The sequence below is a fragment of the Protobothrops mucrosquamatus genome, unplaced genomic scaffold (assembly GCF_001527695.2).
Source record: "Protobothrops mucrosquamatus isolate PMUCROS unplaced genomic scaffold, P.Mucros_1.0 scaffold550, whole genome shotgun sequence".
NCBI lineage: Eukaryota > Metazoa > Chordata > Lepidosauria > Squamata > Viperidae > Protobothrops > Protobothrops mucrosquamatus.
In genome coordinates this window covers 466,373-482,604 of record NW_015386854.1, presented here as the reverse complement: position 1 = coordinate 482,604, position 16,232 = coordinate 466,373, and the positions used below count along the sequence as shown (strand labels likewise).

General features: G+C 35.1%; 1 protein-coding gene across 1 annotated transcript; it reads right to left on the bottom strand.

Moving 5' to 3' along the window:
* Positions 1–7,640: 7,640 nt before the first annotated feature.
* Positions 7,641–11,532, bottom strand: LOC107288464 (olfactory receptor 6M1-like). The gene is made up of 3 exons (XM_015817085.2): positions 10,636–11,532; positions 9,347–9,415; positions 7,641–7,646 (listed from the first exon to the last, which is right to left on the bottom strand). Exons 1-3 carry the CDS (start codon positions 11,530–11,532, stop codon positions 7,641–7,643), a joined length of 972 nt encoding a protein of 323 aa, XP_015672571.2.
* Between the last annotated feature and the right edge of the window lie 4,700 nt (positions 11,533–16,232).

Sequence of the window (16,232 nt, the reverse complement as noted above, 5' to 3'; positions counted from 1 at the left end):
TCCCCCAGCGGCTTCACATAAATATTGAACAGAAGTGGAGAGAGGACCGACCCTTGTGGAACCCCACAAGTTAGGGGTCTTGGGGTCGACCTCTGTCCCCCTGCCAATACAGACTGCGTACGGTCGGTGAGGAAGGAAGAGAACCACCGCATCACGGTGCCCCCCATTCCCAACCCACCCAACCGCCGCAGCATGATACTGTGGTCCACGGTATCAAAAGCCGCCGAGAGGTCCAAAAGAACTAGGACAGAGGAATAACCCCTGTCCCGGGCCCTCCAGAGATCATTAACCAACGTGACCAATGCCGTTTCCGTGCTGTAACCCGGCCTGAAGCCCGACTGGAGAGGGTCTAGATTTTCATTAGAAAAAAATATTTTATTTTTTTCCCTCATAATGTATAATCAATTTTGTAATTCTTAAACCTAGATATAAAGACTAATAGCTAAAAAAATTAATAGGATGAACCTTAAATAAATGACATGATTTTTTTAAAAAAAATTGGACCATTTCATCATCCTTTCAATCTTTAATTCAGCCAGAATTACATTTATGAGCTCTATTGTAACACAAGTTATAAAATTATATTTATTTGAACATAATGAAATATTATATGTTTCTGTAATAAAAGATTAATTAATACTGGTTATTTAGTATAAAGTGATTGAGCCTATCTATAATTTTTGCAAGAATAATTTGATTTTTGATCTTTTATTTTGGGAGAGATTAAAAAAAAAACATATTTCTAAAGATAATCTGTATTACTCCAACATCTATGTTTGTATCAATGTATTTTTCTGATTATATACATTTTCCCCATTTTTTTCAAGGTAGATAAATTATTTTATCATTATTTCATTGTTATCAAACAAATAAAATACAATGAACATATATTGATTTTACTGATTAATTTAAATTATATGTAATAATTAATAATTATTAAAAACCTTTTAAAATGTATTTTCTCAACATCTAAATATTTGGAAAATATACTACCCTCAGTACAAAAGAGATTTGAACAAACAATATATATATATATTTCCTCTGAAGGAGAAGGGTTAAAATTTATTTAACAGAGGTCTTCTAGTGCAATCTCTCTTCAGGCAGAAGATTATATTCCATCCTGGCCAAATGGTTGCCCTATTTTTTAAAACCTCCAGTGATGGAGCAAACAATCCCAGGAGGCAAACTATTCCACTGATTAGTTGTTCTTATTGTCAGAAAAGTTCTCCTTACCTCTAGGTTGTATCCCTCTTTGACAAGCTTCCACCCATCACTTCTTGTTCTGCACTCTGGTGTTCTAGGCAATAAGTCAATCCCCTCTTCTTTTTGACACCTACCAAGTACTGGAAGACAATTACCAACATTCTCCCCCCCATCCTTTTCTTTGATTTATCTAGACATACCTAGGTCCCTCAACCGTTTGTCATACAATTTAGCCTCCAAGCTCTTTACCATCTTTGTTGCTCTTCTCTGTATACTTTCTAGGGTCTTAACATATTTTTGTGTGTGTTGTGGTAACCAGAATTGCGCTCACAATTCCAAGTGTGGTCTTACAAGTGCAGTGTAAAGTGTTACTATTTCTTCTCATCTGAACACTATCCACTTTTGATGCAGCTTAGAAGTACATTGGCCTTTTTGGCAGCTGGAGCATACTGCTGGGTCATATTATGTGGATTGACCACTAGGACTCTTAGATCCTTCTCACAGTTACTGCTGTTGACCTAGGTACCATCTATTCTATGTCTGCACATTTGCTTCCCCCCCCCCCCCCAACTGTAAGACATTACTTTTTTCACAGCTGAATTGAATTTTATTGAATAGGGCCAAATGTTCAAGTCTGTCAAGATCCTTTTGGATCTTGAACCTCTCTTCTAAAGTGCTGGCTATTGCCACCAGCTTGGTGTTATCTCACAAATTTGATGAATTCCCCTTCTATCTCTTTATCTAAACAGTTTTACCAAATTGGTAACTGATGCAAAAATTTTTTCAAAAGAATAAGTCTAAAGTCTAAAGATGAATGGTTTGGGAACTTGCATTCATCTATTGAAACAGAATAGATGTGTTCAAACAAGCTTTTGATGGAACTGTACATAATATAGTAGTATTGCTGAGGGGAAGATTAATATCTAAAGAGAAAAAGATGAGAGGGGAGTACTTCATCTGAAATTTACTAATTATTTCTCTAGACATTTTTCCATGTTGTAAATATAAATGTAAAAAAGGGACTCTATCATTTATGGTGGACATATGATAAGGCAAAGAAATATTGGAGTAGGATTCATATATTAATTGAGAAAGTTCTTAAAGTGAACATAAAGATTAAACCAGAAACTTTCTTTCTGGGCTCAATGGAAAGAGAACTGGGAAAAAAAGTGAAACTCTGATTTTATATATGGTGACAGCAGCAAGATTGCTCTATGCACAAAAGTGGAAGGATGCCTCCATTCCTACCACGGACAAAAGCTGATGGAATTAGCAGAGATGGCCAAATTGACTTTGCTGATAAAAGAAAAGAACATAACTACTTTTGTTTCTACTTGGATACCACTTCTGGACTTAGTGCTTGAGGTGGAAAAAAATGTTTTATCGATTAGACTGATTTGCCGATACATAAATGGCTAGTGCTTACTACTATAAAAATGTAAAAAGTTGAGATTTGATTTTAATGTCTGATTTTACTGCAACAGAGAGAGTTGGAAGTCAATGCCTTTTCTTTCTTCCCCCCTTTTCGTCACACCTTTTTTGTTTCCACCTTTTTCCCTACTATTTGCTTTTGTATTTTCACATTTTATGTTATAAATGAATAAAACTATTTTTTTTAAAAAAGTTCAAGTATTCATTTTTATATACTTATGTGAAGATACACAGTAATCAAAATTATCAGAAGTTTCAACAATTAAACACCACTCGTGTCCTCAGAAATATAAAAACTGCAGAATATATTACTTGTATTTACAATTTCTTCTTTACTGAAGAATATTTATCTATAGCACTAGGATAATCATTAGGATTTTGTTTTTGGCTGTACCTTTGTTATATTATTAATACAGAAAGCAGTGAAGAAAACAACTCACCAGTTCTTATCCAACAAAGGAAATAAGAAGATGATAATAAATAACTTTCCTTCTTATATGGCAACACTCTATTCTCTAGTGTGTTTCATGACAGAGTACATACTCAGAGGAAACAATTAAAACAGCCATTTTTCACCTAGATGACGTATCCAACATTCAGGGTATAATGGGAAGTTTTATTTATTTATTTGTATCCTGCTTTTATTACTTTTACAAATAACTCAAAGCAGTAAACATATCCAACACACCTTCCTTCTTCTATTTTCTCCAGTACAACTCTGTGAGGTGAGTTGGCTGAGAGAGAACACAACTGGTCCAAAATCATCCTGCTGACTTTCATTGATAACGCAGGACTAAAACTCACAGTCTCCCACTTTCTAGTCTTGTACCTTAAGCAGTAAACCAACGTGGCTCTCATATCACTGAAACTCACATACAAAAAGAAAATGTGAGCTCTAGGTTTATAAGTCCTCATTTACCAATTACCTTGACAGGAAGTAGGTATTTTTTCCTACCTATTTTCTTGGAATAGAGTGCTGTTGAATAAAATGCAAAGTATTGCACACCTCCAGATTCTATACTAGCAGTATACAGAAATAAATTTGTATTGGCTCCAACTCCTCAGAAAATAATCTGCAATCACTAAGATTGAATTCTACCCAACTCTCATGCCTTCCACTGCCCAACCTTGAAAAGCAGCAGTGGCTCCAACTTGCTATTAATTTTTTTTCAGCAGAAAAAGATGAAATTGTCAGAAACAGTTCATTGATTGATTGATGGACCTATGCAAACTAGTGTATTAAAACATTTTATAGCAATCTAAATTGGACTAGTGTCAGATTGGACTAGTTATAATCCAAATAAATTGCATTAATATATTTAAATAAGTAAGTAAGTAAACAAACAAACAAACAAACAAATAAATATCCACATAACCTTACTGGTTAAGATTTTCATTACACTTAAGTATTTAAGTCTTTTTTCCTTACACAGGCCATCCCAACACTTTTACATTTCTCATATCTTAAAAAAAAGAAAAAAAGAAAAAAGAAAAGAAAAAGAAATAAGAAGGTAGTATACTACTTAAAATACATATCCCTCTTAGTCTAATGTACATTTATATCCAGATTTTTTCTCTTCTTTTTAATCATTTTCAAGCATATGTTTAATCTTTAAGTGTTCCATTTAAATAAATTCAATTATCTAATCTTTTAGATCTAATCAAAGCATTTTTATCCATTCAAAATTTTCTCAAGATCAATTTCACTTAAGCATCTAAAACATTTCCTTTATATAAACCATTCTAACATTTTTTATATTTCTCATGACAAAACACAAAACGCAAAGGAAAAAAGAAAGGGAAAAAATACTATATTACTTGAGGGGCTCATCCCTCTTAAACTAAAATTAATTTATATCCAAAATCTTTCTATTTCTTTAACCATATTTAAACAGATGTTTAATTTTAAAATATTCCCTCTGATAGATCCCATCATCTAATTTCTTGATTCTTACTTAAGAATTTTTAGTTTGCCAGACATCTTTCCTGATCAATATGTTTTCTGAATCAAAGAGTCTTCCCATAGTTTTGTGGATGTTGTTGTAGGTACAAAAGACAAATCAGATGAGATGTTTTTATAGAAAGGTTTCGTCTCTTCATATTCATTGATTTTTTTCCCTTTCTTTCTCTCTTAATTTCTCTTATCATTTTTTTGTCTCTTAAATTCTCGTAGTTCTCCTGGTAGCTCTGTAATCCATTTTGTCAAATCTTTTTTTCTTGTCCTCAGACTTATTTTGTGACCTTAAAGTATAAGTTATCTTTTCCATGTCCATTATTTCCTATAAGTTTTTTTCCCACCTGGGTTGAGTCATACTTCCTTCTGTTGTTAGGTTTCATCTTTAAATCTTTCTTCTCTGGTTCATCAGTTGTCTGTTTTATCTGCTCACTCTCTATTTTTATTTTCTGAGAAGTTTGTTTGTTGTAAAGTTAAATTACAGATGCATTCATTTATATTTTCAAAGTTATTTTTAATTTCAGCGTGGTTTGAGATCATTGTTGTTTGAATTAGTTGTAACATAGCATATATCTCCTCCTAGAAAGTATTTGTTTTTCTTGGTATATTCTTTCTGCAGATCTCTGGTTTTCCATGATAGCCAAAAATCAGGGTTTTCCTTTCTCTGCAGACAGATTTAAAGTCACAGTTGAATAAGTATTTGTAATCCAGAAAAGTCATTTTTTCCCCTAAAGTTTATAGTTCTCTCTTTATAGGTAGCCCAAGATGTTTTCTTTTTGTCACAGCTGTTTTCTGTTATTAAGACATTGAAGGTCACCCAAAAACAAATTATCTTTTCCTGGACTTTGCCAATTCCTGTATTGAAGCAACTACTATATTTTCATTCACCACTAGATGTCAGCACTAGTTTGTTTTTCAGTTTTCAGTTTTCAAAATAAACAATTATTTTCTTCTATTTTCATGATTTAAAAAGAAATCTTAACACATCTCACCAGATCTAGGCCTTATATATCCAGATTTAGGTCTTATATTCAGTTCATTTCAGTATATTTCTGTCCCCACTTAAGGGCTTAATTTACTGCTTCCATCTGTAGGAGGATGGGGCAAAGATCCCCCACACTTTCAGAGGCTTTCTGCTTCTTGGTTGTTGTTTTTTTCAGGAAATCAATTATCAAGTAGAAGAGAGAAAATCACTGTTTTTACCCAGTTCCAAGCCTGTTGTTTACAGTCAGCTTAAAATAGTGCTTTTGGGCTTCGGCTGCTTGTAGCTTGGACTAGACTCTGAAGTTAAGCTAGCCTTTCTTCCTGTTGGTTTCTGGAAGGCTTTTCCTGGACCAATCAGATCAACCGCTGTCTTTCTGCACTCAGTGGGACTTCTCTCCTTCTTTATCGCCTCTACGGTGCAACTTCAGGCCCATTTAGGGTCCCCCTAGCAGGCAGAAATCGGCTGTAGGGTATGGAGTCCTGCGATCCCTCGGCTGTTGCACTACTGCGCAGTAATGGAGCATGATTTCTGAAGGCAAGCTGTTCCACTGGTTAATTGTCCTCACTGTTAGGAAGTTTCTCCTTAATTCCAGGTTGCTTCTTTCTTTGATCAGTTTCTAACCATTGTTTCTTGCCTGCCCTCTGGTCCTTTGGAAAATAATTTGACCCCTCTTCTTTGTGGCAGTCCCTCAAATACTGGAATATTGCTATAGAGTTACTTGCTGTATTATCTTTGTATTTATTGTCCTTAATGTTCAACTGTTTTATCAGTCCCAAATGTTGGAGCACACAAAGCTTAATTTATGTAAATGTAATGCCTTGTTTCTAGAATTTAATTGCAGCTAATGAGAAGGCTGTGGTCCACTGCAACAAAACCTAAAACACTTCCAACTCGAAAGCATTGAATATGTAATTTCAGAACAATTAAAATGGAACATTTCAATGTCAGATGAATTCATTTCAAGTTTTTTTGATGATGATATTTTTATGATGATGACATTTGACACGTTGCTGCTTGGAACAACCAAAATTATTCAAAAATTGGAAAAAAACAGCTTGCTTTTTATTTTGAAATAAAGTCTTGAAAGACATGAATGTTGTTTCAATATTTGAATTTTGGATTCAAATTATTGTATATTTAATTTATGATAAATTGGACATGTGAAATATGGAATTTTAGCAATGAGAAACTTCAATTATTCAAAGATTTTGTGGGGGGATAAAATTTGTCAAGTATGGTCAATTCAGAAAATTCCAAAATTATCTTCCTGAAAATCTGATTCAGAATTGAGGAAGGCATAAAATCACTATCTTTGACTTGATACTAATCAATAGGGAAGATGTACCAGCTGTTCAAAATCAGGAGCAAATCTATCTATCTATCTATCTATCTATCTATCTATCTATCTATCTATCTATCTATCTATCTATCTATCTATCTATCATCTATCTATTAAACAAATTTATATACGTTACTTTTCGATATCACCATTCAAATTGAGGCACTTGTCATAACGTCTTACAAGGTTTGAAATTTCTTCATAGTAGTTGCTTGACACCAAATCTGGGCTATGGGGAGGTTGATCATAGCAACAGAACTGCTTCAAAAGTTCTTGAGTGCATCTAGTGGTGTGCGGGCATGCATTATCATGAGCCAACACCACACTGGAAGTCAGCATGCCCTGACGCTTGTTATGGATGACTCATCTGAGTTTTCATAATGGTTCACAGTAGACATCGGAATTGATGGTTGAACTGCACTCCATAAACTTCACTAGCAGTACTCCTTTGGCATCTCACACCCAAGAATTTTTGAAGCAGTTCTTTTGGGATGGTTTTGATCACCCTCCCTATAGTCCAGTTTTGGTGCCAAGTTACTACTACTAAGGAATTTCAAACCTTGTAAAACATTATGACAAGTGCCTCAATTTGAATGGCAATTATGTCAAAAAGTAATGTAATGTTGTAGTTTTCTAATGTATACGATAAAAGTTCTGTATCTGTAAGTGTCTGTCATTGATAATCAAATGGAGGTTTATTTCCAAATTGCCCTTGTACTTAATTTTTGTTAAACCTGAAGATGGAAGATGAACAAGTTAAAGAAACAATGATAACCGGGGAAAAAAAAATTGGGCACAATGTAGAATTAGAAAAATGGCAAAACTTGTGGGAAAGAAACTACAAGATAACAAGGGCAGCTAATTATAAAGAAAAATATATATATAATGTTTTATAGATGGCATTTACCACCTGCAAGATTAGCAAAAATGTTTAAAAACATGTGTAGTAATTATTGGAAATGTAGGCAAAAGCCAGGTACGTACTCTCACCTTTGATGGACATGCCCTAAAGCACTGGTTCTCAACCTTTTTAATGCCGCGACCCCAACCGGTCGTAAGTCGAGGACTAAACCGGTCGTAAGTCGAGGACTAAACCAGTCGTAAGTCGAGGACTAAACCGGTCATAAGTCGAGGACTACCCAACCGGTCGTAAGTTGAGGACTTTCCCTGCCCGGGAGCGCCACGCATGTGTGGTTCCGCCCCCTGTGCCAGCCGAGGCGTAGCTGGCAAGCGGCAGAGATGGAGCAGGCTGACCACCAGCTGGCCCAGCCCAAGGGAGGTAAGGCACCTGCTGGAAAAGGGGGAAAAAAATGACGGACAAAAAAAATGGCGGACAGCTTTGCTTGGCGACCCCCATGAAATGGTCGATCGACCCCAAATGGGGTCCCGACCCACAGGTTGAGAACCACTGCCCTAAAGCAAAAGATTTTTGGTCAAAAATACACATGTGGTTACAGAAAATCTTAAGAAAGCATGTAGATTTTAAGTCAGAACTATTTCTTCTAGATATAATTACAGAGAACTATGACAACAAATGTATATATTTAATATTACATGTATTAGCAGCAGCGAGAATTGCATTTGCACAGTATTGGGAAAACAAAGAAACAGCATCGGAAAAAGACATAATTAGGAAAATTTTGGATTGTCTGGAAAAGGATAGGCTTACATTGAAAATGAAAGGGAAAGAAGATACAGAATATTTTCAAACATGGGATAAATGGCTGGAAAAAAGGAGTAGAGAATAGAAATGGAAGTTATATTACTATTAAAGTTAAATATATGAACCCAGACAACACATTGTTTATTAAATACTAACGATTTGTAACTATAAAAACTTAATAAAATATCTATAAAATAATTTGGTGTTTTATATTTTAATCATTTTTGAATAAACTATTTTTTTAAAAAAAATAAACAATGATATTGGCTAGACTTGCTGCTTTTTGCAACACAATAGTCTTCTAGAGTTCTCAAGGTACTGGTCTGACAGCAAGAAATGGATGAAGTCTTCAGCTATTTTATCATATATGTTAAATATGAAATATGCATTAAATGTTGCTATATAATGTCACCATATTTGTATTTGTGTCATATAGAAAGACATAAGAATTTTATGAAGTTCTGATACCTTAATAGACATTTTGTCGTTTTGGTGAAAATTCTAGTTTCTCCAAAAATCTGGGTATGAATATGTAAATGTATAAATCAAAATGTATACATTTGTAAATGGCCTAAATTTGTAATTTACCTGAAACATAATTTTCCAATAATGTAAAAATGGATAAATCTGTAATCATATATATAGCCATTGAAAACAATGAGCTTAGCAAAGAGAATTCATAAAAAGTAATGCTATCATTTAATTAAAGATTAACAGAAAAAAAAACATTTTCCCCATTCATATATATATTGAAGGAGTTTTTATACCTACTCCAGGAATGATATTACTTTGTTCCCATATACAATGCATAATTGAGCCAGAAACATTGAACACCCTTCCCTTGCCATTCCTTTCTTTGGAAATATTTCCTTCCCCCTAGTGTCAGAACTCTCATCTAGAGCAGGGCTTTTCAACCTTTTCACCCATTGTACCACTTTTAGGATATGGCAATATCCGAGTACCACCAGTCGCCTAGCAAGGTGTCAAAAATTTGATGACAAAAAAAAGAAAAAAGTGATGAAGTACAGGTAGTCCTCAACTTACAACAGTTTGCTTAGTGACTGTTCGAAGTTACAATGGCACTGAAAAAAGTGCCCCCCAAGCCACAGCTGAGCAAGACACCTGCCTGCCCACCCGGCAGCGCTCTTCCTCCTGTCCAAGGTTTTCATTGTTTTCTGTTGAGGATTGGCAGCGGGGGTGGGGTGGGGGGGTGTTTGGTTTTTATCCCCCCCATCTGCTGGGTGGTTGCAGCAGGTTTTGATCACTTCACATGACCCTGGGACACTGTGACCGTCATAAATATGAATCAGTTGCCAAGCATCTAAATGTAAATCACAAGACCCTGGAGATGCTGCAACATTCCAGCTGATTGATGCTTCTTCAGGGCTCAGCAGAACCACCAGGATCAGTGCCGAGCTACAGCTGGAGCCTGGCGCTGATCCTGGTGCTTCCACTGAGCCCTGACAGTCCCGAAGAAACGCCGATCAGCTGGAAAGCGGCTCTGATCCTGGCGCTTCCGCTGAGCCCTGACAGCCCTGCAGCTCCAGCCATCTCTCACTCAGGCTTGTGCGGTGCTGCCACCGGTTCAGCTCATTCCCCTCCCCCGCTACCACTTTTCTAGGATGGTCGCGTACCACCTGCAAGGTGCCAATGTACCACAGGTGGTACCCGTACCACTGGTTGAAAAGCCCTGATCTAGAGTCATCAGAACTTGAGGGACGCCATGGGGAGTGGGAAAGATTTGCAGCATCATTTTTCCCCCTCCAATCACCATTGTTAAAGATAAAATATGAAAGTTAAACTTTACTCATGGACAGTGAAGATTTGCACAGGAATAGGCACTTCTGAATTAAACCGAGTCAGCTTCTAGATAAATTTTATACAATTGCAATCTTAAATGCATGAGGACATTGTAGGTGGTCTTTGAAACCAACCCTCTTCTGTGGACACAAAATTTCATTCATTTTGAACTATTATTACACGCAGTGCAAAGACCTATTCCCCTTTTTTAGAACTTTGAGATTAATCATTGGGGATATTTTCTTCCTGGTAAAGTGTGCCAAGGCTTCCTTAACTTGCTTGTTTCTCAGGCAATAAATGAAAGGATTCAATAGTGGAGTTATCACTGTATTCAGAATGCTGGCCATTTTGTTGAGATCTAATGAATGGGTTTTTTGTGGCTGAACATAAATGAAAATAGAACTTCCATAGAATAGAATCACTACAATTAGGTGTGAAGCACATGTTGAAAATGCTTTCTGGCGGCCTTTGGCTGAGGGGATGTGAATTACTGTTGCAATGATAAAAATATAGGAGATCCCTGTTACCAGCAATGATCCTAAAAGGAGCAACGCTGAATTTACAAAATTAATAATCTCAATAGTTCTTGTATCAGAGCAGGCCAACTTTAGTAGAGGATCAACATCACAAAAGAAATGGTTGATGGTGTTAGAACCACAGAAATGCAGCTGGCCTAACAAGGTGGTTGGTGTGATCACAACAAAATAGCCCCACATCCAAGAAGCAGCTAAGAGTTTGATGCAAAATGATGTGTTCATGATATCTGTATACCTCAGTGGATTGCAAATGGCAATATAACGGTCAAATGACATGACTGCCAAAAGGAAGAACTCCGAGGATCCTGCTGAAAAGTAGAAGTAAGCTTGCAAAATGCAATTTTGAGAGGAAATTGATTTCCTTTGATTCATAAAATTGACTAGCATTTTGGGAATAACAGTGGTAGTGTAAAGAATCTCTAAAAAAGATAAATTGGCAATAAAGATGTACATTGGGCTATGGAGGCTGTGATCATACCATACCAATGTAATAATAACAAGGTTGCCCAGCAAAGCAATAGTATATGTAATGCAAAAAGAAGCGAAAATCAGAGGTTCCAGTCTCTTGGTTGCAGAGAATCCAAGTAGAATGAATTCTGTCACAGTTGTCTGGTTCTTCATTATACTATCAGCTGATGGAGTCAACCATGAATGACTTCTTCAACTGTGAAACTCCTAGATATCATCAAAAAGACATATTCATTATGAACAAAAGAACTATAAGAGATGTATATAATAAAAAATCAAGAACTAAATTTCTCTAAGGAAACTATTTACAAGCATCCTCCTTAGACTTCCTTAGATATATATTTTCCATGTATTATACCATTTAACAATAAATAGAAGTCATCTTTGTAGTCACATGTCTGTTTTCACAAAGCCATCCAAAATCATAGCAACTTCTTTTTACCATAATTATATAGACATATAGATATACGTAATATTTCAAAGCCTGCATATTTTAAATATCTTGTAGAATGAATTGTGTTGACACCTAGGTAAGTGGGTCTTTGCTAACTATCATAACTGTTGAATATTATGGGATTGAAAAGAAAATGTGAAAAAGTTTTATTATGGATTCCATACATTCAAAAACAAGTCATGCTCTCTTTTTTTGTCTCCACCTGTTTCTGGTGACTACATTGATTATACTGTGATTAGGGATGCCCTATGGAAAAAAAGGAAGTTGTAATTCAGCTGAAATTCTGTTTTCAATGCAAATATTAAAGAACAGAAAGTTTGTTTTTTACAACCCACTATGTTACATAAGAGGTGTTTCAGAAAAAAATCATCCTATTACTGTATTTATAGAAAAGAGAATTTTTGACACACATTTGATAAGTCAATTGATCTATATTTGCTATATAAATATGGGATATTTATTACATATACATATTCATGTTTATTTGACAAATATAAATAAAGCTGGTTAATTGTAATATTTAAGATACCAAGCCAGAACCCAGGAGACTGTGAGTTTTAGACCTTTAGGCTCAAAGTCAGCTTGGTGACCCTGGTCCAGTCACTCTCTTTCAGCCCTTGGAAGAAAGCAATGACAAGCCACTTCTGAAATCTTGATGGAAAAACTGGAGCAAATAATCCAGGAAGTTGCCAAATGTCAAATATGACTTGAATACACAAATAAATAAATAAATAAATAAATCTGTTATTATGTTTTTCAAAACTAATACTTATATTTATAAAACTGGTAGACAAAAATCTGTATATAAGGTAAAGTGTGTATTAGTGACAAAAAATTTCCTACAGCAGCCTGCTTTAGGAAAAAAAACCTACTCTATGTTCCAAAATTATATAAAAATTGTGCATAAAAATGTATACAAGTCCTTTATCTATGCTCTTAAAATCACAAAATCAGACAGAAGAAATTTAAGATAGGAGTGTAGATGGGGAGAAACTAAAGAATAGCAATTTGTTAATTTCATTTTCCTCTATATTTCACTTTGCTATGCATAAATTGTATACAATTGTATTCCATACAAATTAGCAAAAAAATTAACATAAAGTATTGTATTTTATGCAATATATTTATCATATATGCATATGCATTCCACATTAATCTTATATTCAAATTCAAATCTGACATCTTTTATTAAACATTCTAAAGTACTGAGTCTTTTGTGAGAAATCTAAAGGCTGTTGTCACTAAATAAAATTATCCATTGTTTAAACAATAATGGTTAGTCAATAAATCCAATTTTTTCATTGATGTAATTTACTGAATTATAAAATAATCAGTCATTGATTGGATTAATTTAATATATCAGGCTAAAAATGGTTTGCTGGTCTATGGCACAGTGATATTTTATGGAAAAGTTTAAATTGGAAAAAACAGAGGCACATTTTTTGGGGGGAAAATTTATAGCATCACACAGTTTCTCCTATTTTTTCTTTTACACACACATGCACACAATTAGACATATGTTTATTGTCCTTTGCTAAATTGACATTTTTCCAATAGCCCAAATCTAAATCTTACAAATGTCAACACAAATCAGCAAACATTCTGTTTTTCTGTAATAAACCTTAAATATAACATAAATATATAATTCTTAGGTGTTCAGAAGTAGAATATTTTCAATGTTTCCCAAAGAAGATATGATTCATATTGTTTTAATGAACATTTATAGGGGAATTAATACTTCTTGAAATTGTGCTGTGTTAGATTTCTTATTTGTAAAATTTGAAGTTCAATATTTACCTGTGAGTTAATGAAAATAAATCTTGATTATTAATCAATAGTGAAAATGATAAACAATATCTAAAACCAAAACAAGAATAACTAAAAACTTAAAGAAGATCAATTAGGCATCAATAGATCAAACAGATAATGTAAAGGAAGAGAGAGAAAATATAGTTTTAAAAAGAAAAAAGAAAAAATCCCCTTTTATCAAGTGATTGAAATAATAAGTCACAAAAGCCTCATTTAAAAACAATGTTAGTTGAAATAACAAAGAACTTGCAATATCACTGATGTTAATATGATAATCTCCCATTCTGTATCTTTGTTGTCTCCTTTATGAGAATTGCAAGAATTGGAAGGGGAGATGTAAACATCTCTTTATCAGTTTAAAATAACTTTATTGTATGTCATAAATTACTACTTCTTTCATTGTACTTGCCTGCATGTTTCCACTATTAACAGAACAGATAGAAATGTTCATCTCTCCATGTGCATGTTTCTGTATAAGAGCGAATTTGGAATGTCTTGGAAAGTTTTGAATTATTGATTAGAATGATTACAAAGCTGCTAACATAATGCAACTGTTCTTTTTTTAATGATAGACATTGAACTCATATTTACTAGTTAAAAATATATGGGAAAAGTTCTTAACTGAATGATTCCCACAAGAATAAATTAGATCACCTCTGCAATTACTCCTACCAACTTGATTTGAGAACACGATGCACACAATAACCAAAAAAATATGGCAGTGATGGCGAACTTTTTAGAGACCGAGTGCCCAAGAACCGCCCCCCCACCCCGTCCCCACTCCATCCTGCCCGTTGGGCCACCCACCACCTCCACGGCCCACCACAGATCACAGCAGTGCCATGGCAACCATGCCCTCCGCCCGTGCCCCGCAGCATCATCTGCGCGTGACAGGGCGCAAGGGCGGAATCTTGTCCCCGCTCCCTGGCTATCATGTCCTTGGCTGGGCTGCTTTGTGTGGGCCATGCCCAGGGGTGACTCTCCTCTGGGGAGGGCTGCTGGTGAGGAGGGGGCCGTGGGAGGAGGCGGGGCTGGGGCAACAGTGCATGTGCCCACAGAGAGGGCTCCGAGTGCCACCTCTGGCACGTGTGCCATAGGTTCGCCACCACTGAAATATGGTATCATTGGCTTAAAGAGTTGGGAATCGAGTTTCTGCCCAGTGCAAATATTTTTTTTAAGACATAATAATACATTTAGAATTACTTTCCAATAAAATCCCAATCTTCTGACAGGTTCTGATGTTGCTACTCTAGATTTTATTTCACACCAGATTATATGGGATTGTGCAAATGTTACATATACTATGAGGCTACAGCACTATTGACTGTTATTGCATGTGAATCTTTGTTTTTTTATGCATCATAGTTACTTAAAAATCTCAAGAAAAGGATGAAAACCACTAAAACTGCAGCAAGTTGTGGCAAGAGGTACTAGTTAGATTCAGTTTTAAATTGTTTGTTTTATCTGATTTATGACAAACAAAAAAAGGAATGAAGCATTTGCATTAAAATGCAATGTATTATTGAAGAGTAATACATTCTGGGGATGAATAATACAAAGTAAAGTTTTTTTCTTAAACAATCAACTTTGTGGACATTTTTTTTCTGACAAATTTATTTGGTGCATGTAAAATTAACAAAACAAAATCTTGATTTGTTTCATTATTTCTTGCCTTCTTCTGTTAATCTCTCTCTCTCTCTCTCTCTCTCTCTCTCTCTCTCTCTCTCTCTCTCTCTCATCACATTTGAAAAGCATCTCTCTTTTTTCTTCATTAAAATGTTTTGGAGGATAGTTTAAAATTATAGCACAACACAGGACCCATTATCAGCAGTTTGTTGCAGGAAATATGGAAAACTAAATGAGCTATTATTAATATTATTATTATTCCTATTTTATATGGTTATATATTCTGGAACTTACTGTAAACTCCAACTTCCTGTTCTAAAATTTAAGGCAACTTACAACATTGAAATAAAGTCATTAAAATCAGTAAAGGAAATAACTAACATTGAATACTTGTCAAAAGAGATGTGTGTCTATTATTTTCATAAATACTGGGAGAATGAGAGCCAAACAAGCCTTTTTAGGGATTACATTCCACAGCCTGGGATCCAACAGGAGATCATATCAGAAGGTCCTTTGTCTACTAGTATCTTCAGGAGAGCCTCTCTCATTTGTTCATAGATGGAAAGGAGGTTCCACAGATAATAAGACTCTAGGCCATAAAAATCAGCCTTAGCACCTACAGTTGCAAGAAAAAGTATGTGAACCCCTTGGGATAACGCGGAATTTTGCATGAATTGGTCATAAAATGTGCTCTGAACGTCATCTAAGTCACAACAACAGAAAAACACAGTCTGCTGAAAATAATAATACACAAACATTACATGCTGTCATGGTTTAATTGAACATAACATGTAAACATTCACAGCGCAGGGAGGAAAAAGTATGTGAACCGTTGGACTTAATAACTGGTTGACCCTCCTTTGGCAGCAATAACCTCAACCAAACGTTTCCTGTAGTTGCAGATCAGACCTGCACAACGATCTGGAGTAATTTTGGACCACTCCTCTTCACAAAACTGTTTCAG